General features: G+C 59.3%; 2 protein-coding genes across 3 annotated transcripts; one reads left to right on the top strand and one right to left on the bottom strand.

The window, feature by feature from the left end:
* The first annotated feature begins 1,808 nt into the window (after positions 1-1,808).
* Positions 1,809-9,709, top strand: LOC101950145 (mitochondrial chaperone BCS1). The gene is given in 8 exon segments (XM_065561369.1): positions 1,809-2,869; positions 4,183-4,569; positions 5,115-5,430; positions 5,432-5,555; positions 6,375-6,438; positions 7,192-7,361; positions 7,961-8,078; positions 9,138-9,709. Coding segments are annotated over 7 exon segments (1,365 nt in total). The 5' UTR covers positions 1,809-2,869; positions 4,183-4,249; the 3' UTR covers positions 9,391-9,709.
* Positions 9,710-16,812: 7,103 nt separating this feature from the next.
* Positions 16,813-25,061, bottom strand: RNF25 (ring finger protein 25). Of its 2 annotated transcripts, XM_065561367.1 has the most exons (10): positions 24,913-25,061; positions 22,822-22,896; positions 22,127-22,229; positions 21,956-22,023; positions 20,770-20,839; positions 20,535-20,606; positions 20,173-20,313; positions 19,112-19,201; positions 18,019-18,153; positions 16,813-17,612 (listed from the first exon to the last, which is right to left on the bottom strand). In XM_065561367.1, exons 1-10 carry the CDS (start codon positions 24,954-24,956, stop codon positions 16,881-16,883), a joined length of 1,530 nt encoding a protein of 509 aa, XP_065417439.1. In that variant the 5' UTR covers positions 24,957-25,061; the 3' UTR covers positions 16,813-16,880. The 2 variants fall into 2 exon arrangements, with proteins under 2 accessions (XP_065417439.1, XP_065417440.1); XM_065561368.1 differs by lacking the exon at positions 19,112-19,201.
* Positions 25,062-25,070: the final 9 nt, after the last annotated feature.

The raw sequence follows: 25,070 nt of genomic DNA, 5'->3' as shown, positions 1-25,070 counted from the left end.
TGGCGGTAAGGGCGGGGGAGAGGGGACGGGACCTGCTCACGGCGGGGGGCTCCTGCCGCGTCCGGGAGGGGGGGCTATTGGGGGCCGGCCCCATGGGGGGAGGGGGCTGCTGGGGGCTGGCCCCATGGGGATGGAAGGGAATAGGGGCTGCTAGGGGGGAGGGGGGGCTATTGGGGGTTGGTCCCATGGGAGGGAAGGGAAGGGAAGGGAAGGGGGGGCTGCAGGGGACTGGCCCTATGGGGAGGAGGGAATAGGGGCTGCTGGGGGGGAAGGGAAGGGAATAGGGGCTGCTAGGGGGGAGGGGGAACTGCTGGGGCCGGCCCCATGGGGGTGGAAGGGAATAGGGGCTGCTAGGGGGGAGGGGGAACTGCTGGGGGCCGGCCCCATGGGGGTGGAAGGAATAGGGGCTGCTAGGGGGGAGGGGGAACTGCTGGGGGCCGGCCCCATGGGGGTGGAAGGGAATAGGGGCTGCTAGGGGAGAGGGGGAACTGCTGGGGGCCGGCCCCATGGGGGTGGAAGGGAATAGGGGCTGCTAGGGGGAGGGGGAACTGCTGGGGGCCGGCCCCATGGGGGTGGAAGGGAATAGGGGCTGCTAGGGGGGAGGGGGAACTGCTGGGGGCCGGCCCCATGGGGGTGGAAGGGAATAGGGGCTGCTAGGGGGGAGGGGGAACTGCTGGGGGCCGGCCCCATGGGGGTGGAAGGGAATAGGGGCTGCTAGGGGGGAGGGGGAACTGCTGGGGGCCGGCCCCATGGGGGTGGAAGGGAATAGGGGCTGCTAGGGGGGAGGGGGAACTGCTGGGGGCCGGCCCCATGGGGGTGGAAGGGAATAGGGGCTGCTAGGGGAGAGGGGGAACTGCTGGGGGCCGGCCCCATGGGGGTGGAAGGGAATAGGGGCTGCTAGGGGGGAGGGGGAACTGCTGGGGGCCGGCCCCATGGGGGTGGAAGGGAATAGGGGCTGCTAGGGGGGAGGGGGAACTGCTGGGGGCCGGCCCCATGGGGGTGGAAGGGAATAGGGGCTGCTAGGGGGGAGGGGGAACTGCTGGGGGCCGGCCCATGGGGGTGGAAGGGAATAGGGGCTGCTAGGGGGGAGGGGGAACTGCTGGGGGCCGGCCCCATGGGGGTGGAAGGGAATAGGGGCTGCTAGGGGGGAGGGGGAACTGCTGGGGGCCGGCCCCATGGGGGTGGAAGGGAATAGGGGCTGCTAGGGGAGAGGGGGAACTGCTGGGGGCCGGCCCCATGGGGGTGGAAGGGAATAGGGGCTGCTAGGGGAGAGGGGGAACTGCTGGGGCCGGCCCCATGGGGGTGGAAGGGAATAGGGGCTGCTAGGGGGGAGGGGGAACTGCTGGGGGCCGGCCCCATGGGGTGGAAGGGAATAGGGGCTGCTAGGGGAGAGGGGAACTGCTGGGGGCCGGCCCCATGGGGGTGGAAGGGAATAGGGGCTGCTAGGGGGGAGGGGGAACTGCTGGGGGGCTGGCCCCATGGGGGTGGAAGGGAATAGGGGCTGCTAGGGGGAGGGGGAGCTGCTGGGGGCTGGCCCCATGGGGGTGGAAGGGAATAGGGGCTGCTAGGGGGAGGGGGAGCTGCTGGGGGCTGGCCCCATGGGGGTGGAAGGGAATAGGGGCTGCTAGGGAGAGGGGGAGCTGCTGGGGGCTGGCCCCATGGGGGTGGAAGGGAATAGGGGCTGCTAGGGCAGAGGGGGAGCTGCTGGGGGCCGGCCCCATGAGGTCACACCCCTTATAGGGTGAGTGGGATCAGACCTCATGGGCTGGGAGAACTGGTCTGGGGGATTCAGGCTGCCTTACAGTGGTGGTGGGGGGTCAGGGGAATCAGATCCTATTACAGTGGGGAAGGCTCAGAAGGGGGTCAGACTCCATGAAAGGGGAACTTGAGAGGGGGGTTCTGGCTCCTTTACGGGAGGTGCAGACCCCATGAAAGGAGGAGGTGTGGCGGGATCGGGGCCTCTGTCCAGCAGGGTCAGGCTCCCTCAGCATGGCCCTTGTAATGCTGCCTGTTGCAGCTGGCGCACCGAGCCAACCATCTCCCTACCCGCTGAGAGCTGCGGCCATGTGTTGGCTGGTTCCAGGCTGGGGTCAGGACTCCTGGGTTCTTTCCCTGGCTGTGCAGGGAGTCAGCCTGTTGAGCAGGTGGAGACCCACGACTTCTGGATTCTGTTCCTGACTCTGCCATAACCTCCTGCTCCCCTCTGAGCTGCAGCTTCCCCAGCTCTGCAAAGGGAGCGGTCATGCTCCCCCCACTCCCGTCCCAGGGCCACGTGAGCTTAAGTCACTGATGCACGTAAAGGGCATCAACTACTGAAAAATGCTGGATCTCCTCATTGGTGGGAAGGTGCAGCCCAAGGAGAGAGCAGGTCCCTGCGATACAATCAACTTATTTATACGGCACTTTTTCTACAACATGTGAGGCAAACTACTCGACGGGCTCCCTCAGTAACAGGGCAAGAGAACATCAGGGAGGTAGAGGTTGGGACAGGACTTGAGGATTAAACCTAACTGCCACCCAAATTCTGCATCCTGTCGATGCCCCTGTTACTAACGATCCCTCACTTTTAGAGAGCCGTTGCATCGGTGGATCTCTCAGCGCCTTGCAGACAAGGCCAGTATCATCACCTGTGTTTTACAGACGGGGAGATGGAAGGGAAGGGACTTGCCCTAAATCAAGCCAAGAATAGAACCCCCCTCTGTCCACTACCCCACGCTGTCTTACAAGGGAACCATTTCCACAGCTTGATCCAGGACGGCTCTGTGGCTTTGGACCTTCCACTGCCATCACAGACGGGGGAGGCTGCTTCTGTCTCCGTCGCCTCCAGGCCCCCAGCTGCCCGGGACATGCCTTCGGGATGCAACCGGAGGTGCATGGTGACTAGTTGCAGCAATAAATCCTCAGTAATTGCAACAGGCTTTTCCCACAGCTTACAGCCCGGAGGCTTTTAATGATAAAGCCTCAGGTTTGACTTTTCACCTGAGACAGCCGAGATTGGTTTTACACTCTTGTACCCCCAGACTCCTCCTGTGGCCTATCGTGGTGTTCCACCACTCTCCACCCTTCCCCAAGAACTCCTTGTCCCCGCTCCCGAGAGCCTTGTCCTGGCTGCATCCTCCCAGATGACTGTAGCACTCTAGGGGCTGCTTCTCTTCCTGCAGCACAAAAAGTTATGGGGCCCCCGACCCGTTGAGGACTATGGCCAGGAGTCAAGATGCTGCGTTCCCTGCTGGCCGCTGCTCCATGGTGAAGGCTGCAATCTGCTCTGGGTCTGCATCTCAAGGGTGGTGATGCTCTTTAAGGGCCCAGCACTAGTTACTAATGGCGAACCTGGGCAGGGAGCAGGTGGTTCCCCTGTACAGGGCAGCAGGATGCTGGGGGGGGGAATGCTCTGGGAAAGGGGGACTGGAGAGTGCTGAAGGTGAGTAGGGTCCAGCAGGGACCCCCGAGTTTTCAGAGAAAAGGCTCAGAGCGGGGAGGCCTCCAGCAGGACTAGGAACATGGACTTGATCGGGGGCGGAGAACTCATTTTAACTATTTTGTTACATTAAGAAATCCAGCCCTGGGAGGGGGGTTGCTGAACTTGCAGAAAGTTTGCTTTGGTAATGTAATGGAGAAAGCCCTAACAAGTGGGGAAACTGAGGCGGGGCTGCCGCAGCGGGACCTTAGGCCCCGAGGGGGCACTCAGGAGGCAGCCGGCCTGATGACAGTGGTGCTTGGGCTCCCATATGGGCACCAGTGCTGCTTCAGTTTGAGAGTTGTGCCCAAAGCAAGCCGGGATCCTCTCTGTCAGGGTGAGAGTCACTAGGGGAAGAGGGATGAATTCTGGGTCTAATTGTGCTTGGTGGGCTGAGACGTACATTCGGGACTGTAACATCTCCCCCATGTCGAGGGTCTGTTGCTACAGGCAGATGTTGCTGTACCGTTACCCGTGGTTCAGGTTTGGAAGGGTTTTCTCCGCATCCGTAAGGGCTACAAACTAGCTTTGCGTTTTAAAGAAAGCTCAGATGGTGACGAATCTGAACGTGCCACGTGGACGGGGCCTCGTAAAGACGTAATCTGGGCCAGATCCGCCTGTGGGTCTTATGATTGACACCTCGGCCCTATAGCTATGTCGCCCCCTTGTGCTGAGCTTTGGCATCGGCAGCCCATGGCTCAGTCTTTCCCTTTTTGTTTTAGCAGCAGGTTTGTTTCTGGCTGGCAGAGACGATGCCATTGAAAGGAGCCGCGTGACTCCCCCGGCCCCACCATGCCCTTTTCCGACTTTGTCTTAGCGCTGAAGGACAATCCCTACTTCGGGGCTGGCTTTGGCCTGGTAGGGGTGGGCACGGCTCTGGCTTTGGCCCGGAAGGGGGCCCAGTTTGGGGCGGTTGCTTTTCGCCGACACTACATGATCACCTTGGAGGTGCCCAGCAAGGACAAGAGCTACCAGTGGCTGCTGAGTTGGATCTCGCACTATGCCAAGCACACTCAGCACCTGAGCGTGGAGACCTCGTACCTGCAACACGAGAGCGGGCGCATCAGCACCAAGTTCGACTTTATCCCCAGCCCTGGGAACCACTTCATCTGGTAAGGGGGCAGAGCGGGGGAGGAACGGGCCGGGAACTGACCAGCTGCCTGCCGGAACCGAGGGCTTCATGTGAAGAGAAATTCTTGACGAGCCTACGGGCCTGATCCGAAGCCCGTTGAAGTCAGTGAAAGGGTCCCATTGATTTGGATCAGCGCACAGGGCTGCTTAGTCTGGAAAGGAGACGAGTACGGGAGATGCAGCTGTTGTAGAATAGCTTGCTGAGCTCGTCTCTAGTACCTCTGGCACTGGCTTCGTTCAGCCCAGGGACTGGGTTCGAGAATGCCCCTCAGATGCTACTCAGTGCAGTTCTAACGCCGCACATCCGAAACGGAAACGGATCTGTTTCTGTTCGGGGTGCAGAACCCACCTGTGGAACTCACGCGGCAGGGTGGGATTGTAGAAGTGCAAAAGAGTTAGCGCAGGTGGACACTTAAAACGCTGTGTCGGCACAGCGGTGCCGCTGTCGTGCTTAAGTGAAGATGTTCCTAAGCCTCATCTCGCGTCGTCCCCCGGCTCAGCCTCTCTCTCTCTCTCCTGCTCCCAGGTATCAGAGGAAGTGGATCCGCATCGAGCGGAACCGAGAGAAGCAAATGATCGACCTGCACACGGGGACCCCCTGGGAGTCAGTGACGTTCACAGCCCTGGGCACCAAGCGGGAGATCTTCTTCAGCATCCTCCATATGGCTATTCGGCAGGGCCCTGCCGCGGCAGATATAAAAGCCAGGCCATTGCCTGGTGCCTTCTGGGAGATTCCTTTCACTGCCAGCCCCTGTCTCTGTCTCTCTCTAGCCAGGGAACTGGCTCTGAGGCAGCAGGAGGGGAAGACAGTCATGTACACGGCCATGGGTGCCGAATGGCGGGCCGTTTGGCTTCCCGCGCCGCCGTCGGCCGCTCGCCTCCGTGGTGCTGGAGAAGGGGATCTCGGAGAAGATCGTGCAGGACGTAAAGGGAGTTCATCGAGAACCCAAGTGGTACAGTGAGAGAGGCAAGGCTCCCTCCCGGGCTGATGGCTCTGCCCTTCCTCTGGGGTCAAAGGGAGGGGCAAATAATGCTACCTTGAGCCAGGATGATGCGGGCAGGTGCTGTGCGGCTACCCCAGCTCCTCACCAGCCTGCCACACCTCTCCCAGCGCACCTGGATCCAGACCTGCAGCCCCTTAGCTAGTCCAGGCCAGCCTAGCCCCGCAGGTACGCCCCATTATTCCACCCCGACCCCTGGGTTTCTGTGCACGAAAAAGGTGTCCTGTACAATCCTTGCAGCTGCCCGTGGGGCACCTGCGTCTCTGCTGCAGCGTCCACAACCGGAAACGGGAGAGTTTCTGCACTGGGTCGGCGGCGCCGCCTTCCTGCGCTCAGTGGGCCCGATTCACCAACTGGAGCGTTGCCTTGGTGATCCAGGCCCAGCGCGTTAGGCAGCCCTGCGGGGGGACTTCAGAGCCCGGGGGGGCTCTTGCTGCATGGAAGGCTGTGTTCTGTGCCTGGCGTCTGCCTCTTCTGCCTCTCCCCTGGCACTGTAGGAAGCAAGCAGGTTTACCCCTCCACCCTGTAGCTTCCCCGCTGCCGGGCCAGCTTGGTTCAGCTCCAGTCCCCGGCCGAACCAGAGCCGACGGCAGCGCTGCCGTGGGAAAGCAGGCGGGGCACGAACAACGTGTTAGAGTGACGCCAGCAAGAGCCCAGCTCAGGGGGCTTTCAGTGACGCTGGGACTCGGGGGTGTGATCGGTAGTTAGGTTCTGTCCTTTAGGGCTCTGTGGCAGGCTGGGTGTGGGGCGCGCTGCCGGCTTCTGATGGGTCCCTCTCTTCCTAGGAATCCCGTACAGGAGGGGCTATTTGCTTTACGGGCCCCCGGGCTGTGGGAAAAGCAGCTTCATGTGAGTATTGTGCGCAGGGCAGTGCCAGCGTTCCCCCGTCTCCTGGAGTTCTAGGTCCCCCTTCGGCCCCATGGAGGGAGGACTAAGGAGACTGGCTCTTCGCTGAGGAGGAGGGGTTCGGTTAGCAACGGCAGAAATGTGCGGCAGAGAAGGAAGCCAAAGGACTGTGTCCGGAGGTGCTGCTAGCCTGCTGGTGGCCCAAAGCAGGAATATTGTTGGGGCCCCCCCTTGCCCCTCACCCGCCCCCTGAAATACTAATTGCTTTATTTCCACACGCCAAAACCCTCCCAGCCCCCCACGCGCTAATTCACAGGTTAAGCAGGCCACTCCCATAAGATGAATGGTGCTTTGGGGGTAACACTAAATCGGACCCCCTTGACCAGCGGATGAGCGACGCACGAGGCGCCAGGTGTTTCTGCCGGAGGTACTTAGGGGCCCCATTACTGAGTACCATGCAGTCCTTACTGCATTTATCCTCCCACCCCCCAGGACGCAGGGCGGGGCTTGCATGTGGGAGGCTGGGGTGTAGAGAGATGGTGACTTGCCGGAGGTCACACGGGAGATCCGTGTCCCAGCTGGGAATGGAACCTGGGTCTCGAATCCCAGGCCAGCACCCAACCCCCTGGCCCATCCCTGCCCTCTGTTGGGTTTGATATAGGTGCCCCCTGCCCTGCGGGACTGGGGAGGGAGCGATTTCCCCCGGGGGTTCCCCTGCGGCTTTGGTGCTTTACTCCTGCCCTGTGTCCCTCCCAGCACGGCCCTGGCCGGGGAGCTGGAGTACGGCATCTGCCTGCTGAGCCTGAGTGACCGCAGCCTCTCCGATGACCGCCTCAACCACCTCCTCAGCGTGGCGCCGCAGCAGAGCATCATCCTCCTGGAGGACGTGGACGCGGCCTTCGTCAGCCGGGACCTCGCTGTGGAGAGTTAGTCCCGGCCCTTCCCCCTCCCGGGGGCCTGCTCCCACCCCCGGGGAAATCGGTGCAGGCCTCGCCCTTGTCTTCAGCACCTGGGTGCCATGTGGAGACGCCTCTCCTCCCCCCGAGGTCCCAGCCCGGCTCAGCAGCGAGCAGAATGATGGGGGCTGGAGGAGCTGTTCTGAGGTGGCTTTTGTCTCACCTGCTGGGCCGGGAGTCCCTGATTCCCGGGGAGCAGGCAGCACACCCTGCCTGGCTGTATATTCCCCTTTGCTCTTCAGCCCCTTGGGTGCCCACGCTGGCTCCCCTGCACTGAGCGTGGCGTGGGGTGGGGTGGGCAGTCGGCTGCTGGCTGCGCTGCGGGCAGAGTATCCCTGGAAACATGCCAGTAGCTGGGTTTATAGTGAGGCGGCGCCGGGGGAGCGCAGGATGCAGAGTGGCTTACTTGGCCGGGGAACAGCCGTCTCGGGCCCGCGGTGTTGATTGATGGCAGATAGGGGCGGCTCCCCGGCGGCTGGTAAGCTGCCAATGCGGCTGTCTGTTGGGCAGAGTTTGGGTGCCCCAGACCTGCCCTGGATCTGAGACATCGGTGGTGCCTTTTCCTCCAGACCCAACTGCCTACCAGGGCATGGGACGGCTGACCTTCAGTGGCCTCCTCAACGCGCTGGATGGCGTCGCCTCCACGGAGGCCAGGATCGTCTTCATGACCACCAACCACGTGGACAGGTCAGAGCCCTCTCCTGTGGGAGAGGGACCCCAGGGCAGGAAACCCCCCTTGCTTGGGCGCTAGGGAACAATAACACTAGAGAACCCCCCTTGCTTGGGCGCTAGGGGAACAGTGACACTAGAGAACCCCCCTTGCTTGGGCGCTAGGGAACAATAACACTAGAGAACCCCCCTTGCTTGGGCGCTAGGGAACCCCCCTTGCTTGGGTGCTAGGGAACAATGACACTAGAGATGAGATCGGATCAACCGGCTCCACCTCTGTTCCTCACTGCTCAGGGCAGGACCATTCCCTGAAGTGTGCGTTTCAGGGGTTGCTCTTGTCTAGTTGGATTAGCCAAAGAACCGGGCTCCCCTCCCCACGTACCCCTTTTCCTAACGCTGCCATTCCACAGTCTCGGTGATCTTCCAAGATCTTCCACCTGTGTCTCCCCTCGCTCCGTCTCCTCCCGTCCCTTTTGGAGAAGCCCCCCGGAGACCCTTCCTCCCCCTCCTTGGTGTTTCCACTGCAGAGCTCCGACAGTTGCTGTCTCGCTGAAGCTCCTTTCACAGCAGAAAGCCTGTCACAGGCGTGTGGGTGGGCGTCTCTGAGTGACTACCTGCCCAGAAGATTGGGTGCCCCAGGAGAAGCCTGATCTTTTCAGGCTGTTGTCTGGTTCTTCCCAGCTTTCTCTGAGTTGCTTTACAGAGACCCCACCAAGCTAGAAGCCCCCTGCAGGATCTTGCCCGGACCTCCTATGTCACAACAGTGCGTGAGGCACGAGGTCTGGGCTGGATTCCCTCCCAGCCTGTGGCAGTTAAGGGGGATGGTCACGTTGGAGGAAACACAAAGCCGTGTCCGGGGTTTGCGGCGCATCCCCGTTGCGCTCGTGGAAGGTATTGAGGATAAGGGGGCCCACCCGTCTCCCCCTGCCCCTCCCTCGGGATACCAGCGAAGGGAGGTCAGAGAGCAGGGACTGGTCCCTCACATCCAGGAGAGCGGACTCTGACTGCGCAGGCCCTGGGAGCTGAGCTCCACGCTGCTGGCTGACCGCACCTCTGCCTGTCTCGCTGCCTCTGCAGGTTGGACCCAGCCCTGGTACGCCCTGGCCGGGTGGATCTGAAGCAGTACGTGGGACCCTGCTCCCGCTGGCAGATTTCCCGCATGTTCCAGCGCTTCTACCCAGACCAGCCGGCGGCTGCCGGGGACAAGTTCGCAGAGCAGGCCCTGCGCGTCTCCGAGCAGATCAGCGCCGCCCAGGTGCAGGGCCACCTCATGCTGTATAAAGCAGACCCAGCCGGGGCCATTGAAAACGTGCAGTCGATTTCCCTGTGAGCAAGGGCGGGTGCTCTCAAAGGGGAGGGGCTTGCGGCGCCATTCCCGGGAGTGACTCATGGAGGACGTGATAACCGTGAGGATGCTGCTTTGTGACAGTCCCAGGGAGCCGATCGCTCTCTGTTTCGCTACCTCAACGAGGCCTTGGGTTTCTATTAAAATATAAAAAGAACTAGGACACCCTGATTCCCACAGCAGCAGTGCACTGTCCGGCGTGATCGCTCCTCCCCAGCCGCAGCTGCTAGCGCGCAGGACCCAGCTGTGCTTGAAAGGCCAGGGCATTCTGAGCCTGCTAATCACATGGCCATACCCCCCCCCCCCCACACAGCTCTCAGCCCACTGTCCCCCCCCGTGGGGGTGAGTGAAGAGATAATAGAGAAGGACGCTCGAGATGATGCCTGGCTCGACTCTGGAGCATAATCTTTGCCAGCTGCTTTTGAATGTTCTCTGTCAATACAGCACAGCGTGAAGTAGGGGGATGGGGCCCTTTCCAAGCACTGTATGGGGCCTTCTGTCTTCCAGGTGCTTTGCAAACTTCATTAACCCGCTCTGTGTCTGCAGGGACTGTTACCGAGTGATCTGTGCTGGGGGAGCTTCCGGGGGCCCCAGTCATGGCCCAGGAGCCTGTCGTGCTACAAACCCAGAGCAAGACGACAGTTCCTGTCCCAGAGCGCTCGCAGGCTACCAGCTAGTCCCTGCCCCAAGGAGCTCCCAGACTAAGCGTGTCCGCTGCGCCTAGGAAAGGAGTGCCCTCTAGACGCGGGCACTGCATGCGCTCACAAGAAGGGCCCGGTCCAACACCCAAGTTCATGGGATCTTTCCATCCCCAGCAGCGGATCAGGCTCCCACATAGACTTTTTCTGACTCACGTGAGCTGTCCCTGCTGTGGTATATCTCCATTTTATTGAGGGGGGAAACTGAGGCACGGGGAAGCTAAGTAGAGGGCTGCTCAAGCCTCGCCCGAGCCCACCTGACCCTGAGTGGGTTCAGTCGTTTTCAGACCCAGCCCAAACCTGAGTCAGCAGCACCTGTGCTGGGGACTTCCCCCTCGCCCTGCCCGGGATCCGTCTCTGGCACACCTCCTGCCCATTCCTGCGGCCGCTGCCTTGCTGCACTGAGCTTGCGGCGAAGCGAGAGACGCTGCAACTCCTCCGCGTGCAGCAAAGGGAGGTGGCAGTGGCCAGCGGGAGTGGGGCAAGCTGCAGCCGCGCCGGGCAGGAGGAGGTGATCAGAGGCAAACCTGAGAGGAGCGGGTTGTTTTCTGACCCAGCCTGCACCCAGCGCCTGTCTGGGTCGAGTTGAGTTGCGAGGCTATAAAGGAGAAGTAACTTGCCCAAAGCCACGTGGTCGGTTAGCGTCCGAGCCGGGATTAGAACTACGGTCTTCCTGGCTCCAGGGATTCCTGGCATTGCCCTCTCCAGAGGAGGCCTGCTGCCAGCTGGCGAGAGCCTGACGGGCAGAACATTTAGGGTCACGTAAGGCCTGAGCGGAAGCCCACTGAAATGTACCTGTGATTTGCAGTGTGTGTGTGCTCCTTGTGCCCTCTGGGTTTGATCTGTGTAGCTGAGCTGTGTGGGTCTGGCACACACCCTGGGAATGCTTCCCCATAACATACCTGCTGGACCCCTTGTCCGGTGCCCCCTCTCCCCTTGGAGTGGCAGCTGCTGCCGTAAATACCGAGGTCACTTCAGTTTTCACTGGCGCGAAGCTCGCTGGGTGCCTGGAGCAGGAGCTCCCTGTGGAGACGTGGCGCTTCAGTGACACCATTGGCCTCATCCTGGAACCGCTCCCTGGGCAGCTGGGACACCATCTTCAGGTGCGGTGAGGGGTGGGGCGGGCCAGGCCTGTTGGGGAGCCAGGAAGACCCAGGATAACATGGCTAGTGTCCCCCCACCCCCCACTTCCTGGGCCCTTCCGTTGACCCCACCCGCAGGGACCCTCGCCTGGGGGTCTCAGCTAAGCCCTGCTCAGAAGGGAACAGGGGTCTCAGCTGTGACTGGTTCAGTCACCTGGACCACCTGTCTGAGCTCTCTGCTTTGGTGCAGCTGTTCTTCTTGAACTGCGACACTCCTCTGAGCACAGGAAGACAGGGTGTGTCAGACAGACATTTTGGGGTTCAACCCAGACCAGTGACGGGCTGTCACCGCCTGCCCTGCCCCTCTGGTACCTTCACTGCGAAGCTGCTGTCTCATAGCCCTGCCACCAAGCATGGGGCTCACACCCTGGCTTCGGCCGCCTGGTTTCCTTCTTGCAGAATGACCCCGACGCCCTCCCGGTCCCGACTTTCCCCCAGCCCATCTCCCTGTAGCGCCCACCCCTTTCCCGGAACACTCACAGAAGTTAAGTCCGTTGCTCCTTTAAAAGGTCAATTCACTGCAGCTCGTTAATTTAACTGGGGTTTGCCCCACACGCTTATTTCAGTCACAGCAGTGCCTTGGTTTGCAGTGTATTAAACGAAGAGTCCTAGAGTTGCATGATACCCCGTGAAGACAGGAAGGGGGACAAGCAAAGAAAAGTAGAAATTCCCTTTCTACGACTAAAACTTCAAGTCACAATTTGCCTGAGCAGGTTTCTCAGTCCCCAGAGACCTCAACTCCCTTGGCCGAAGGACCCAACGTTGTGTGATTTCAAGAGCTCTGGGCCCTGGAATCCCCCCAGTGATGGCGAACTACAGGGGTCTCTTCCCTTCCCTTTTATAGCCCAATAAACCTTGGAGGTGTATTGTTTGACCTGTAAGCCCAGCCCACATCTCTCTTCTGCGGGGGTGGAGACACTATGGGGTCTTCCCGAAGTCCACGGACCCTGCTTCCAGAGGCAGGAAGGCCTCCAGCTGTTCTTCGGGAGTGTCAGCTGGCATTGGGGGAGAACTCCCAGCCGTCGCAAGTCAAGAGGAAGAGCCTGGGAGGCGTCACTTGGTGCAGGAGAGGAAGGGTGCCCAGCACTTAGGGCACCAGCCTGGCACTCAGGAGAGTGGGTACAATTCCTTGTTCTGACAGACTCAGTGTGACCACTCAGCCTCTCTGGGCATTAAAGGCAGGGAGTTGCTACAGCGCTGGGGGCCAGAGAAGCACAAGACAGGCTGCTTTGGTTCCCCTCGTCAGGCCTGCAATGGGCAGTGCTCGGAAAGGCTCTGGGTGGTGTCCCAGCCTGACCACAACGCGCTCAGGCAGTGAGGGGCTGTAGCGCCGACTGTCCATGGCTTTACTCCAGGCGTTGTGAAGCTCTGTGGGGTTGTTCCAGGTCTGGTGCAGCCAAGTGAATCACAGACGACCATGTGGCCACTGCCAGTGCGTGGCTAGGTAACGTCCCCTCCTAATCTCACGTCCGACCTTCAGGGCTCGAAGTGCGGGGACTTGATCTCCGACGCGACCAAAAAGGGCCAGTGGTGGCTTCAGCCCTCTCGAGGCCAGACTCAACGATACATCCCTATGGCTGATCCACTCAGGCCTCCCTGTGCCCGGCAGTCACCGCTGGCAGCCCAGATGAAAGGCCTCCAGCCTCTTGGGGTCTCGTGTAAGCAACATCCTTGTTTCAGAGCCGTCCAAGAGCATCGGGACTGCGCAGCTCTGATAAATCCGCGGCTGGCTGGGCCCTGGTGATGTACTGCCCTGAAGGCGTTGTGGCTTTTCCAGCAGCACAGCTGGTTTGTATCCTGATTGCTGCTCCAACATGCTGGATTTTTGTCTTCGCCCAACACAGGCAGCTGTTTAATGTCCGGGGCAAGGCCCCTCTCCACTGCTGAGCAGGGAAAGCCAGGAGGGGGCCTCAGCCAGCGCTCTGCCCCAGGGTGACTCGCAGCCAGCTGGAGACAGGCTGGGACTGGTGACTCCACCGCAGGTTTGGCTCAGAGGCAAGGCATTCTGGGAAGGGGAAGCCGTTTGCTCTGCGCAGGCGGTGCCCGGTGGTGCCTGCAGGGCCGGGCGGCGGTTGAGGACGGCAGTACCGGAGACTACGATTTCCCCAAAAGGGGGAGTCAGGAATTGGGTTTTGAATTGTATTAGTCTTATCAGTGAGCATGAGGCATTTAACTGCCCACAGAAACACCTGGTCTATTGATCCCACAGCCCAGCTGGGTGGGCCAGGCAGACAGTTTTACTGTGTTCAAAAGGGGCAGGTGATGAAAGCCCACAGAGAAGCATAAAAGGCGACATTAACAGAGGGCTGGATGTTGGAGAATGACAATAGGGTCATAGGAACAACAAGAGGGAAATCAGAGGGGGAACATCTGCTGAACAGCTTAGATGTCTGTACACGTGCCAGAGAACTGAAGTACTAGTACGTGAGCTAAATTCTGACTTAGTTGGCATCACAGAGCTGGGATGAGTCTCATGACTGGACTATTGGCCTAGAGGGGTACAGCTGTTTGGGAAGGACGGGCAGAAAAGAGGGAGGAGGTATACACTCGTTCTGATGTCCAAGAGGAGCTGAAAGGCAGCCCAGTTGAAAGTTTCTGGGTAAAGACAGAAGGGGTAAAATTAGGGGTGACATCATGGTAGGAATCTACTCCAGACACCAGCTTAGGAAGAGAGGTAGATGAAGTGTTTCTAGAACCAATCAGAACTAGCCTTGAGGGGTCTTGATCGATCTGGACAGTTGTTGGGAAAGTCATACGGCAAAAACCAAAATTTCCACTAAGTTCTTGGAATGTGTTGGGGACGACTCCTTGTTCCAGACAGTGGAGGAAATAGCCAGGGTGGGGATCAGCCTTTTTTTACTCGATTCGGACCAACAGGGAGGAACTGGTAGCGAATCTGGAGGTAGGAGGCAATTTGAGTGACCGTGATCATGGGGTGCCAGGCTGGGAGGATTTGGCTGGTGCCTGGCTGTGAGATTCATGAGTGGCCCGCGAGACGCTCCCACGTACCTTGCGCTCCCTCCTCCTCCACACGAACCCAGCAGAGAAGCAGCCATCCAGGTCTGTTCGCAGCCGCTGGGTCTGCACCACCTGTGGGCAGCAGTGCAGCGTGGTTGTGCCCAACAGCAGGGTCCTGCGTGGATGGACCCGGACACCAGCGCCCGCCCGAGAGCCTGGCTCTCTGCACAATGGATTCTCCTACCCCACCCCGGCCGGCAGGACGCAGACTTCGCTCTGGGCCTGGGGAGAGCACGCCGGGGATGCTGTCAGGGGAAAGCTGACCAGCTCCCTGCAGTGGAGAGGGGCCCAACTGGCACTCGTTACCAGTCCGGCCTGCCCGCTGCCCTTGTGATCTGCAGGGCCTGTGAGCACATGCACCGAGAGCTCTCTACAATTGGCATCGTCCTGGCTAACGTGATGGAGACGGGCTCTGCCTGGAGCTGTTCCCCAGCAAGCCCAAGCTCTGGCTTTACCCCGATGGCTGCCCAGTGCCCGATCTCGTCATGTTCCAGTGCTCAGAGCCCGCCTGTCGCTCTGTTAACACAGGCCAAGCCCTGCCTTTTCGACCTGCCCTCTGCCCAGCTGTGCAGGTTCGACAGGTAACTGCTTACATCAATGTAGCGACTGCAGGGGGAAGCCGCCCCGTGTCTCGGGCTCAGGAGCGGCACGCTCCCTGCCCCCCAGATCACGGGATTCCTAGGACAGCCATAAAGAACATTCCCAAGGGGGCTGTGGAGGTTTGAACAGCAAAACTTCAAGCGCCTGGTTTCCGAGAGGGAGAACCAGCTTCAAGCTCCCGGTACTGTTGGGGGAACAAGTGCAGTAGCGGGGGGTTAAATTCGGCGCTCTGCTCTGCAGCAGGGGACAAGCGGCTGGCAGAGCAGAAGTTGGGCCTGTTTGTATTGCGGTGGAAATTCCCTTCTCTGGTGGCTCACACACCATCCAGCTTCTAGGGCTGAGCATCTGAGCTGAACCCAGGTGCAGGGCCTGTTAACAACAATTGCATCAAGGGCATTGAATGTCAGTGTGGAATGTGAACTAGGTCAGCGCTGCAGCAGAGAATCTTTCCGTTCATTTACAAACAGGCTTTGGGACACGGTCACGTGCTACGCCCAGAGGAAGAGGAAGGTTCACTGGGACACGAATCAGAGGGCAAAAAACTGGGAACAAGGGTCTTAACCCCTGCCCCTTCCCCATTGACTTCACTGGCGCCCCACTGTTCCGTCGGAGGGGAGATGTCCGTTCTCTTTAACGATGGGCAGAATCGTCCAGGAGGGATGAGAACATAACACTCGGATTTGCTGGCAGGGCTGCAGAGACGAGTGAATAGACTGAAATAATCCAGTGTGATCACAATAAGCTAGAGTCCCTCCAGACAAGTCCCATGCGACCTGGCTAGGGCCTAATCCTAGGGAACAGGAAGCCAAGGCTGGAGTAGTACGGACGGTCGGGGCAAGCATGGATGAATGTTTACAGAGGGGTTTGTTGGGATACCATGGGGAGCCAGTCTTGGGCTGTACAGAGAGCAGGGGAGTAACTCCCTACTGGGGATGGCTTGGCTCTGGGGAGGGCGGCAACTGGAGAGTGCTGAGAAAAGACAGGGGTCCTCAGAGGGAAGACAAGAGCCATTGACCAAGCGAAGCCTGGAGCACCGCTTGGTTTATACAGGGATGTTTACGAGGCGAAGCGGTTCGGATCAGTGAGCGAGCAGAAAGGGGGGTGAGGTTGGAACAGGGACCGGTCGGTTTAAAGAGAACAAGCTCCGTTTGAATACGATCAACAGGGAAATGGAACCAACAGCAGGGCCGGGAAGAATCCAAAGCACTAGAGTCCCCGTGGCCCAGGTGGCTCGAAGCGACCGGAGCTGGCCCCCGTCGAGCTCTAAGTGGTCGGGGGTGAGGGCTGTCAGGAAAGCGACGCTCTCAGCTCAGGAACGGCAGCGCTACCTCAGGGGAGCTGACCCCATAGCAATGCCGAATGGAGTTCACACTCAGGAGAGCCTGGGATTCTCCCGCGCTCTGGCCTTGCTCCCTGGCACTGAGCGCGGCCTGGCTTCGGCAGGATGTTGTGCTACATGGGACAGTCCCACCCTCACTTCAGCTCTCACATTGCTGTTGACAATGGCATCGCAGATCCCAGCAGGGCCGCGGTCTCTGCTCGGAGGAGCCACTCTAGGCTGGCCTCGGGACAGAGCCTGAAGCCTGGGGAAGGCCCTGCGTAGCCCTTATGTAGATGGCTGCAGTCAAGTGGCATCTGGCCACTCCTGGGTCCTGCCTTCAAGGCCATGAGAGGGATTTTGCCTGCCCAGGACTAACCAGGTGAGTGACAATCAATCTGCCAAGAGACACTGCAACGCAGCCATTAGTAACCACACCTGCCGATTGCTTACTAAGACATGAGTCCAGCCTGGATTTGCACTCCCCCGCCCCCCGCCACCACGTGCCCAGCTCATCACAGCCTCCGTGTTCCTCTTTTCCCAGGAAGATGTGTCCTGTGCCAGCCACCCACACCCCTGGAGAGAGCTGGGCTGGCCCTTCTCCTCCTGGGATATGGAGGCGGATAGCTGATATTCTAATAGACTCTTTATTGTTCTCCCCAGGAAAGGCCCCCCCGTACCAGCCCCTGCCCCCTCCTGCTAGGAACCGTCCTCCTTCACTTGGCCATGGGGGTCTCTCCTTGCACTGGGCCTGAACGCCCCTCGCCCCCGTGGCGCCCTGGGATAGGAACCACGCTCCCTGCCCCGGGACTTCTCCCATCTCCCACAGTCCCAGGTCCTGTGATGGCCCTGCCAGCCAGTGGGCGCCCTGGGGTCATGCTGGTTTAGTGCCAAGTTTTCCTTCTCCCTGCTCTGGGTCTCAGCTCCCTGCTCCGGCGTCCATCTCCCCACAGCGGGATGCTCCTCTTTCGAGTCCAACGCCCCTTTCCCGGGCAAGATGCCAGCAGGGCCCGACTCTTTCCTACCAGCAAAGGCAGCCACTCTGCCTCTGCCGTGCGGCTTCGGGAACTCCTGGCTGTATCCCCCACTGGGTCTCTGGCTCCTGTCCTCCCTCCGGTCGGGTCTCCAGTCGAAACCGCCAGGTCCCCCAGAGCCACGGAGAAGGCGGCAAGTTTCCGCAGCTGCTGCTTGTGGGTCGCTGTACGGCTGCCTGCCCTGGCCTGGGAATCCCGGCCTCTCCCCTCGGTGCCTCTCTCGCTTGCTCTGGGGCTCCAGGGGGACCGAGGCTTTTGCCAGCTGCCCAGGTTCTGTGCCCACAGCTGGAGCCTGGGGAGGGCTGACAGGCTCCGCAGCACATTCCGGGGCCGGGAGTTGGCAGAGCTGCTCCGTGGCAGGGGCGGCTCCGGGGCCGGGATCCGCAGCCGCTGGAGGCTGAGCGAGAAAGGAGCCAATGGTGAGGAAAGGGCCTGGCCTGCCACACCACCTACCTCCTGCTTTTCTTTAGAGAAAGGCCCCAGGCCCAGCTCCCACAACCACACCCCGCCCCCCCCAGTTATTGCCAGCACCAGGCAGCCCTTGGTCGCCCCTCTGCGCTGGGACAGCCAGCACCCATTCTGGAGACCCCCCCCCCCCCCAATCAGTCTGGGACCTGAAACCCGCCCCCACCCAACCTGCTCTCTGGCATGTTGGAACGTGCCAAGGATCTGTAGTGTCCCCATAGCGAGCAGGAGGCAGGACCCAGCAGAGCCCTGCACACGCCGCCCAGAGCCACTCCTGCCCCACACTAGGGCGGCACTGGAGAGCTCCCCACAACGCCCGGCCCCGAGGAGCAGCGTACCGCCTGGAGGCTGATGAAGAAGCGGTTTCTCTCAGCCTCGGGGTCAATGATGCCTCCCTTCTTCTGCTGCCTTTGGTAGATTATGAGCAGTTCCTCTCGGGTCTGTAGTGCCTTTGCATCAGGCCTGTACGGCTCCTGGGGGAGAGTTAGTGCCGTGCTCGGTCAATATCCAGCCTGGCAGAGCGGCTGCTCTCAGACGGGTAAATCACCCAAGCCCCACGCTGGCAGCCTGCTGGGCTACTGACCGGGGCATTCACGCACACGGGCTCCCCTGTGTCAGTCAGACACAGCAGACTGGACCAGCTGAACCATGTCCCTGCAAGGGGCCGGCAGAATCTACATGAGCCAACAAGAACTAGAGACTTACTGAAGGGAAGCTGGAATTCTTTCTACGTGCAGCCTAGAAATCAGAGCAGGGACAGCATGGACGGCCCATCCCCCAGAGCCAGGGCAGGATCACTTCCTCCACTTTGTGCTCTAGGGCTTTGGCCTGTTGGATCTTAACTGACTGAAGCGACAGGCGCTCTGCCCTGCCCCTTGGGAGAAGGCTCTAGGGAGTGCAGGAACAGCCTGAAATTGAGCCATGTTTCCTTGGCTTAATTCCATCCCAGTACCCCTGCAGCTTGGCTGGGCCGGAGGCTCTTTGGGGCAGGGCCCCAGCCTCGTCCTTTCCCCAGGGACAGCAGCACCTGTCCCTCTCCAGGGTGTCTATACCCATCAGACACACGCAGACCCGTTCCCCTCCCATAGGCAGGTCACGAAAAGCAAACAGTAACCATGGGCTACGTCCTTGAGTGTGGCTGGGCACGCCTCTCCGGCTCCATTCCCAGCCCCAGGAAGATGGGGACCGCACCCGGCGGGAAAGGGGAAGAGTTTACGTCAGGACTGCCCAGCTGCTATGAGGCGGATGCATTTAAGCCCAAACGTTAACGTGAACAGTGAGTATCTGCCGGGTTCTGGTAAATACCCAGCAGAAGCAGACAGCAGCCCCGGGGGGTGCGGGTGCCTGGGGAGGCCCCTGAAGTGTGCCTCAGGGACACCGCAAACGCTCCCTCCCGGATCCATGGGCGGGGTCCCAGCTAGGAGTTCTTACCACCGGGTGCTGCGGGGGTGGCGCTGCCTGCAGAGCGGAGAGGTCGTAGGTTAGTGTTTCCCGGCAGACGGGGCACTGCACTCCGACTCCCTGCAGGGAGAAGAGAGAGCTGGCACGCAGCCCCATAACACTAACTCCCCCCGCCCCCTCCCACCCTGCTCCCTGCCCCTCCAGGAAACGAACCCCGGGTTCTTTGAGTCCCAGGCGTTGCTCTGGCAGGGCAGAGGATGCCTGGCTACCCGGCTGTCTAGGCTTAGCTTTAGGACTCATCGTTTTTAGCAGCACTGCAATAGCTTTGCTGATGATTGTAACTCCCACTCCAAATGCACCGAGGGATTCCTCTGGTTTGGCTGGCTGGTAGTTAGGTCAATTTATGCCACATGGGCATGCTGGGAGTTGCAGTCTAGCAGCTGATTAATAACTTTAAAGGAGCTGGTTGTAACCAATAAAGTCAGGGACGGTCTCTCCCCACAGACACTACTTGGCTGAGATGCCTCAGGCTTGACAGCAGGGGCTGTTCTCGGGACATTGGGTGTGAGGGGTCTTGGACCTGTTTTCTGGGCACTGGTGCGACTCATTCCATACTTTGCAAGGGGTGGCCAAGCGCTCAGAGTCCAGATGGCTGGCTGGGCGCATTAGTAAGCCCAAAGAGAAGGTTAATAGATTGCCCAGCCCCAGAGTTGTGCGTGCAGGAGAGAATCTCAGCTTATGTTATTTCAGTGACAGTTTCTAGCCCTTGTGGCTTCAGGGAGAAGCTTCAAAACGGGACCCAGCTGCAGCCTACAGGCTCCGAACCCAGAAGACAGACAAAACCAGCCCCAAGTTTATTCTGTTTTTAAACTCGTGATTTGTAGCCAATCCCATGATTTCTGGGGGCCTGACTTGTGATTTTCACGGGCTGGAGATTGGCGAGACCGATCCGGAGCCAGTAACCCAAACGGCAACTCCGAGGAGCGAGCTCTTAGGCGTGGCCATATCTAGAGCAGTGGGGACTGCGTGACGGGCCTGGGAGAGCAAGGCCTCCTCTGTGAGACACGGGGGAGGGGCCCGGGGCCTCTTACCTGCTTGGAAGGAGGTGCCAGGTGCTGCTCTCTCTCTTCCTGCTGCACGTGGATTTCTTCCTCCATGTGCTGGGCATAGCGAGCCAGGCAGTGAGAGTGGAAGTAGTGGTAGCACTGAGTCTTTGTGAACGCTTCTCTCTCCTGTACAAGGAGATGGGGCCGTTGGGAAGGAGTCCTGTGTGCGCCCCACGGCGCCCTCCCCGGTGAGGGGGCTTTCCACTAATGCTCCACCCTTAGCTGGCTCTGATTCAGATACATCTGCTCCCAGAGCCCCCCCTCCATCTCCACAAGCCCTGGGGTACAGGCTGCCAGTCCCTCCCCAGCAGACCGCAGGGCCACGCACTGATCGCAGGGGTTCCTACCTGGAAGCCATAGAGACAGATCACGCACTGGCCATGAGGGATGTTGTTGTCGGTGAGAATTTCCTTCCCTTTCTGTAGAAAGAGGGAGAACGAACACTTTACCCACCCAAAGCACCAGGTGGGCCTAGGCTCTGACCCAACCAACCTGCACGCAGAGACCAGGCGAGCGCGTGACACTATCGGGCTGCATCTAGCACCACGCCCAACCCACGCCAGGCCTCCCCTCCTCTCTCACCTCAATCAGTTCATACAGCACCGCTGTCCCCAGCCCAGCCTCCGCAACTTGTCCCAGGGTCTGGGAAATCCTACAACAGAGAGGCAGAAACCCGTGACTAAGGAGGGGCCGCGCTAACCTCTCATGAGCTGCAGCAGTAAGACGGGAACAGCGGCTACTATACAGTGGGCAGCCACTGGACTGGTCAATAGTGGTGCCAAGCCGGGTACAGAAATCCCTGTGCTCCGATTTGGTTACCATGCTCAGACCCTTCCCCCTCCCCTCTACCCATCCCCCATGGTGTGGGGGCAGAGGAAGAGGAGTCCCATGAGAACAGGTCTGAGGCACCAGATTTTGGCGCCTACCTACTGCCCTGGATTCTTTGGTACACACACGCCCTTCGCCAAGGCCGACGCCCAGCAAGATCCTCTACTCAACGCAGCCTGCTGTGACGAGCTAACCTGGCCAGCGACTCTGCCGCTGACCCAACCTCTGCTGCATTCACTGGTGACAAGGCAGAGAGACTAAAACCAGGCCAAACACCCACGGTTAGCTCCAGCAGGATCGAAGCCTCGTGCTGGCAGCAAAAGACTATCCAGATCTCACCATACCTGTGCACAACCCTCTGGGACTGGGGAGGGAAGAACACAGGAGCTGCCCCACTGGACGAGGACAGGGCCAGTTGTTTCAGAAGGTGCAAGAGATTCCCCTAGTGGACAATGATGGAATAACCAGTCCAGTGGGAAATTTCTTCCTAGCCCCAGGTATCAGAGTAGCAGCCGTGTTAGTCTGTATCCTCAAAAAGAACAGGAGTACTTGTGGCACCTTAGAGACTAACAAATTTATTAGCGCATAAGCTTTCGTGGGCTACAACCCACTTCTTCTCTATATGCATCCGAAGAAGTGGGTTGTAGCCCACGAAAGCTTATGCTCTAATAAATTTGTTAGTCTCTAAGGTGCCACAAGTACTCCTGTTCTTTCCTAGCCCCAGGCAGCTAGCAGCTGGTCCTGCACTGAAGCAGGACGGTTCAATGGCCTTTGTTTATTTTCTGTGCAGGCTGATGCAGCTCTAGGTGGCAGACAGAGCGATTCCATGTAGCTGAGGGAAAAGGGGGTATTCGTGTTTCCCACCCCCAGCTGGAATGCGGGAAGTTTCTTCCCTCCTGTGTCTCGAGGGCAGGGGGGAAACCCCTTCCCCAGCACTCACTTCTGGATCTGCTCATCCGACAGCCCCCGTGGATTCCGGATCGAGATTTTTGGCACTTCATTGGGATACTAGAAAGAAACAAATCCAGGGATGAATTGGGCCCAAAGTCCTGCCCTGCCCCTCTCTGTGAAGCGTGGCTGCACTCCTGGGGGTCAGGCACCGTTACCTTACCTGTGGGGGCACAGACAGCACGAGAGTGAAGCAGACGTACTGAGAGTCCTGATCCTCCGCAGTCGCAGGGTGCAGGGTAATGCAGATTTCCCAGGGCGCTGACCTGTGAGGACAGGGAGGCTGAGGTGAAGTGTCCAGCTATCCCATGAGGAGTATTAATGAAGGACAGACAGTGCAGTGAGGTGACATGGGCTGCGTATCATCACAGCAGCACAAACCTTCCAGGCAAGCCCTGTGGGGCTGAAAAGGGGCTACAGTGCATGGTGCAGCAGAGGAGACCAGCAGGCTGAGTGTGCCTGTCCTGCCCCCGCAGGGGAAACGCTCATTGGCACAGGGCCAAGGTGCACTAGCAGCTCTGAGGAAAAGGAGCAGAGATTGGCAGTAGCTCAGGTACGAGCCAGGGAGCACAGCGTGCTGGAGCGCCGGTGTAGGGCTAAGGACAGCAGAACCCTCTCCCTGAGCGAACACTCAATCCGGACACGGTGACCATTGGAACTTTATTCTCAGCTCACCAGGGCCTTGAATCCCAAGTGCAGAATCCACAGTTGTGTACACAGATGTTACGGGTGTCCAAGCCAGTCCAAGGATTGTTCCCAGCAGCACAGCTCTGAGATCCGACTTCGGAGATAAACGTACACCAAAGTGGTGAAATCTCACCCCTCAGAATTAGTGACACCCGGTAATAGCACAAATACCTGCCATTTCCTCGAGACACCTGCAGCTCATCCAGGTATATGGATTCCAAGACCTCCACTTCTGATGGCAAAGCCCTGAGAATAGAGAAGGGACATCACACAGCCACTCTCTCTTGTTGACTCCCTCCTCCTCTTCCTCCCTGAGCAATGCACAGGTCTGCCTAGGACCTTATACAGCAGAAGCATCTCAGAAACTCCCAATCATTTACAAATAGAAATAATAATACCATGAACATTTGTTTTAAAGAGACATTGTCTAGGTAAAAGTGATGTGGAAGGCAGCAGGGTCTAGTGAAAAGAACAACGGGCTAGGACTCAGAAGACTTGCATTCTATTCCTGGTTCTGCCACTGACCAGTAGTGTGACCTTTGGCAAGTCACTTCCCTCCCACCTTTGTCAGTGTTCCCCATTTAGATAATAGGGGGTAGCCGTGTTAGTCTGTATCTACAAAAACAACAAGGAGTCTGGTGGCACCTTAAAGACTAACAGATTTGTTTGGGCATAAGCTTTCGTGAGTAAAAACCTCACTTCTTCGGATGCATAGCTATGCATCCGAAGAAGTGAGGTTTTTACTCACGAAAGCTTATGCCCAAACAAATCTGTTAGTCTTTAAGGTGCCACCAGACTCCTTGTTGTTTATTTAGATAATAAACTCTTCAGGGGGTGAGGTCTCTCCCTCGTTACGGAACTACAGTAATGCACATGATAGGTAAATTACAAACATTTATTTCTCAGATTATTAAAAATGAAAGAATTTTGAAAACTTTTTTTTTTATTTAATTTTCTTTTCAGGACTCTCGGCTTTAACATTTGTTTCAGCTACGTTTCCATTTCAGACTCTGAGCTATAACATCAGAGTCGCAAACAAAGCACAAGCATGTTTATTTGTTTAAAAATAACATGTATTTGAAATTTTTAAGAACTATAGAAATATCTTTTTGCTTTATGTTTAAAGTTTGGGCCAAATTTCAGTTGACAAATCCCTTTAGACATAGCCATTTCATTCTTGTCCTGTGGCTGCATCACCTCCAGATATGACCACCTCACATCCGGAATTAAGGAGGCTGGGGACAGGTCAGTATTCAGATGGGAGACTGCCAAGAAAACTCAGGGGATCCAGTACCCAAGAAGGAGTCTCGGAGGGGGCGGCTAAAGTTGCTGCATACAGGGCACTGTGGTGCCAGCACCCTCATCTCTCAGGTCAGACAAGTCCCGGGTCATTCAGAGATTATATCCCCTCCACGCGTCTCACAAGAGCAGGTGAATTAGGAGATCACATTTTGAAGGTGCCTTTCATCTCTGCCATTTCTGGAAGCCAGAATGTGTAATCGCATCCCAGCAATCGGCACCCTGACTGCAAATGAGGGGAGGGAAGGAATCCAGGGAGGCAACAACCCAACCGAGGTCCCAGTCTGCAAAACTGGGAAATAGCATGACTGGGGCGGGGGGAGGGAGGGTGGGTTGGAAGTGGCACAGCTGGGTCTGTGGGGGGGAGAGGAGTGGCGCGGGGGGGGGGGGGGGAGTGGGAAGTGGCATAGCCGCAGGGGGTGGAAAGTGGCACGGCCGGGGGGGAGGGGGGAGAGTGGGAAGTCGCACAGCCGGGGGTAGTGGGGGAAGGCGCGGGGGGGGGGAGGGGCTGGGGAGTGGCACGCCCGAAGGGGGGGGGAGAGTGGGAAGTCGCACAGCCGGGACAGTGGGGGAAGGCGCGGGGGGGAGGGGCTGGGGAGTGGCACGGCCGTGGGGGGGGGGGGGGGAAGAGTGGGAAGTCGCACAGCCGGGACAGTGGGGGAAGGCGCGGGGGGGGGAGGGGCTGGGGAGTGGCACGGCCGTGGGGGGGGGGGAAGAGTGGGAAGTCGCACAGCCGGGGTAGTGGGGGAAGGCGCGGGGGGGGGTAACGCTGCAGCAGGAAAGGGGGGCAGGGGGTCGGGGCTGCCTGGCTGCGGGGTGTAGCTGCGGGGAGAGCCCCAGGGCCCCGTGGGAGAAGGGATCAGGCCGGTAGGGGGGCTGTGAGGGGAGGGGGCCGGGTTCCGGCCGGGTCCCCCTGTCTCAGCCCCCGAGCTGGTCCCAGCCCGCGCCCATCGCCATAGTTACCAGTCAGCCGCCGCCTCCTCCTCCCGTTTGCTGGCCGCCGCCATCTTCCCTGCCTGCCCCGGAAGCGGAAGTGCGCGGAGGCCCCGGCGGAAGGGCAGCCCCGACGGGCGGTTGCTAAGCGACGCGGACGCGGCGGGTCCCCGGGGTCCTGGCGGGGC

The sequence above is a fragment of the Chrysemys picta genome, chromosome 11, assembly GCF_011386835.1.
Source record: "Chrysemys picta bellii isolate R12L10 chromosome 11, ASM1138683v2, whole genome shotgun sequence".
NCBI classification, from domain to species: Eukaryota; Metazoa; Chordata; order Testudines; family Emydidae; genus Chrysemys; species Chrysemys picta.
The sequence above is the reverse complement of the archived record's forward strand: the minus strand, read 5'-3'. Positions and strand labels throughout refer to the sequence as shown.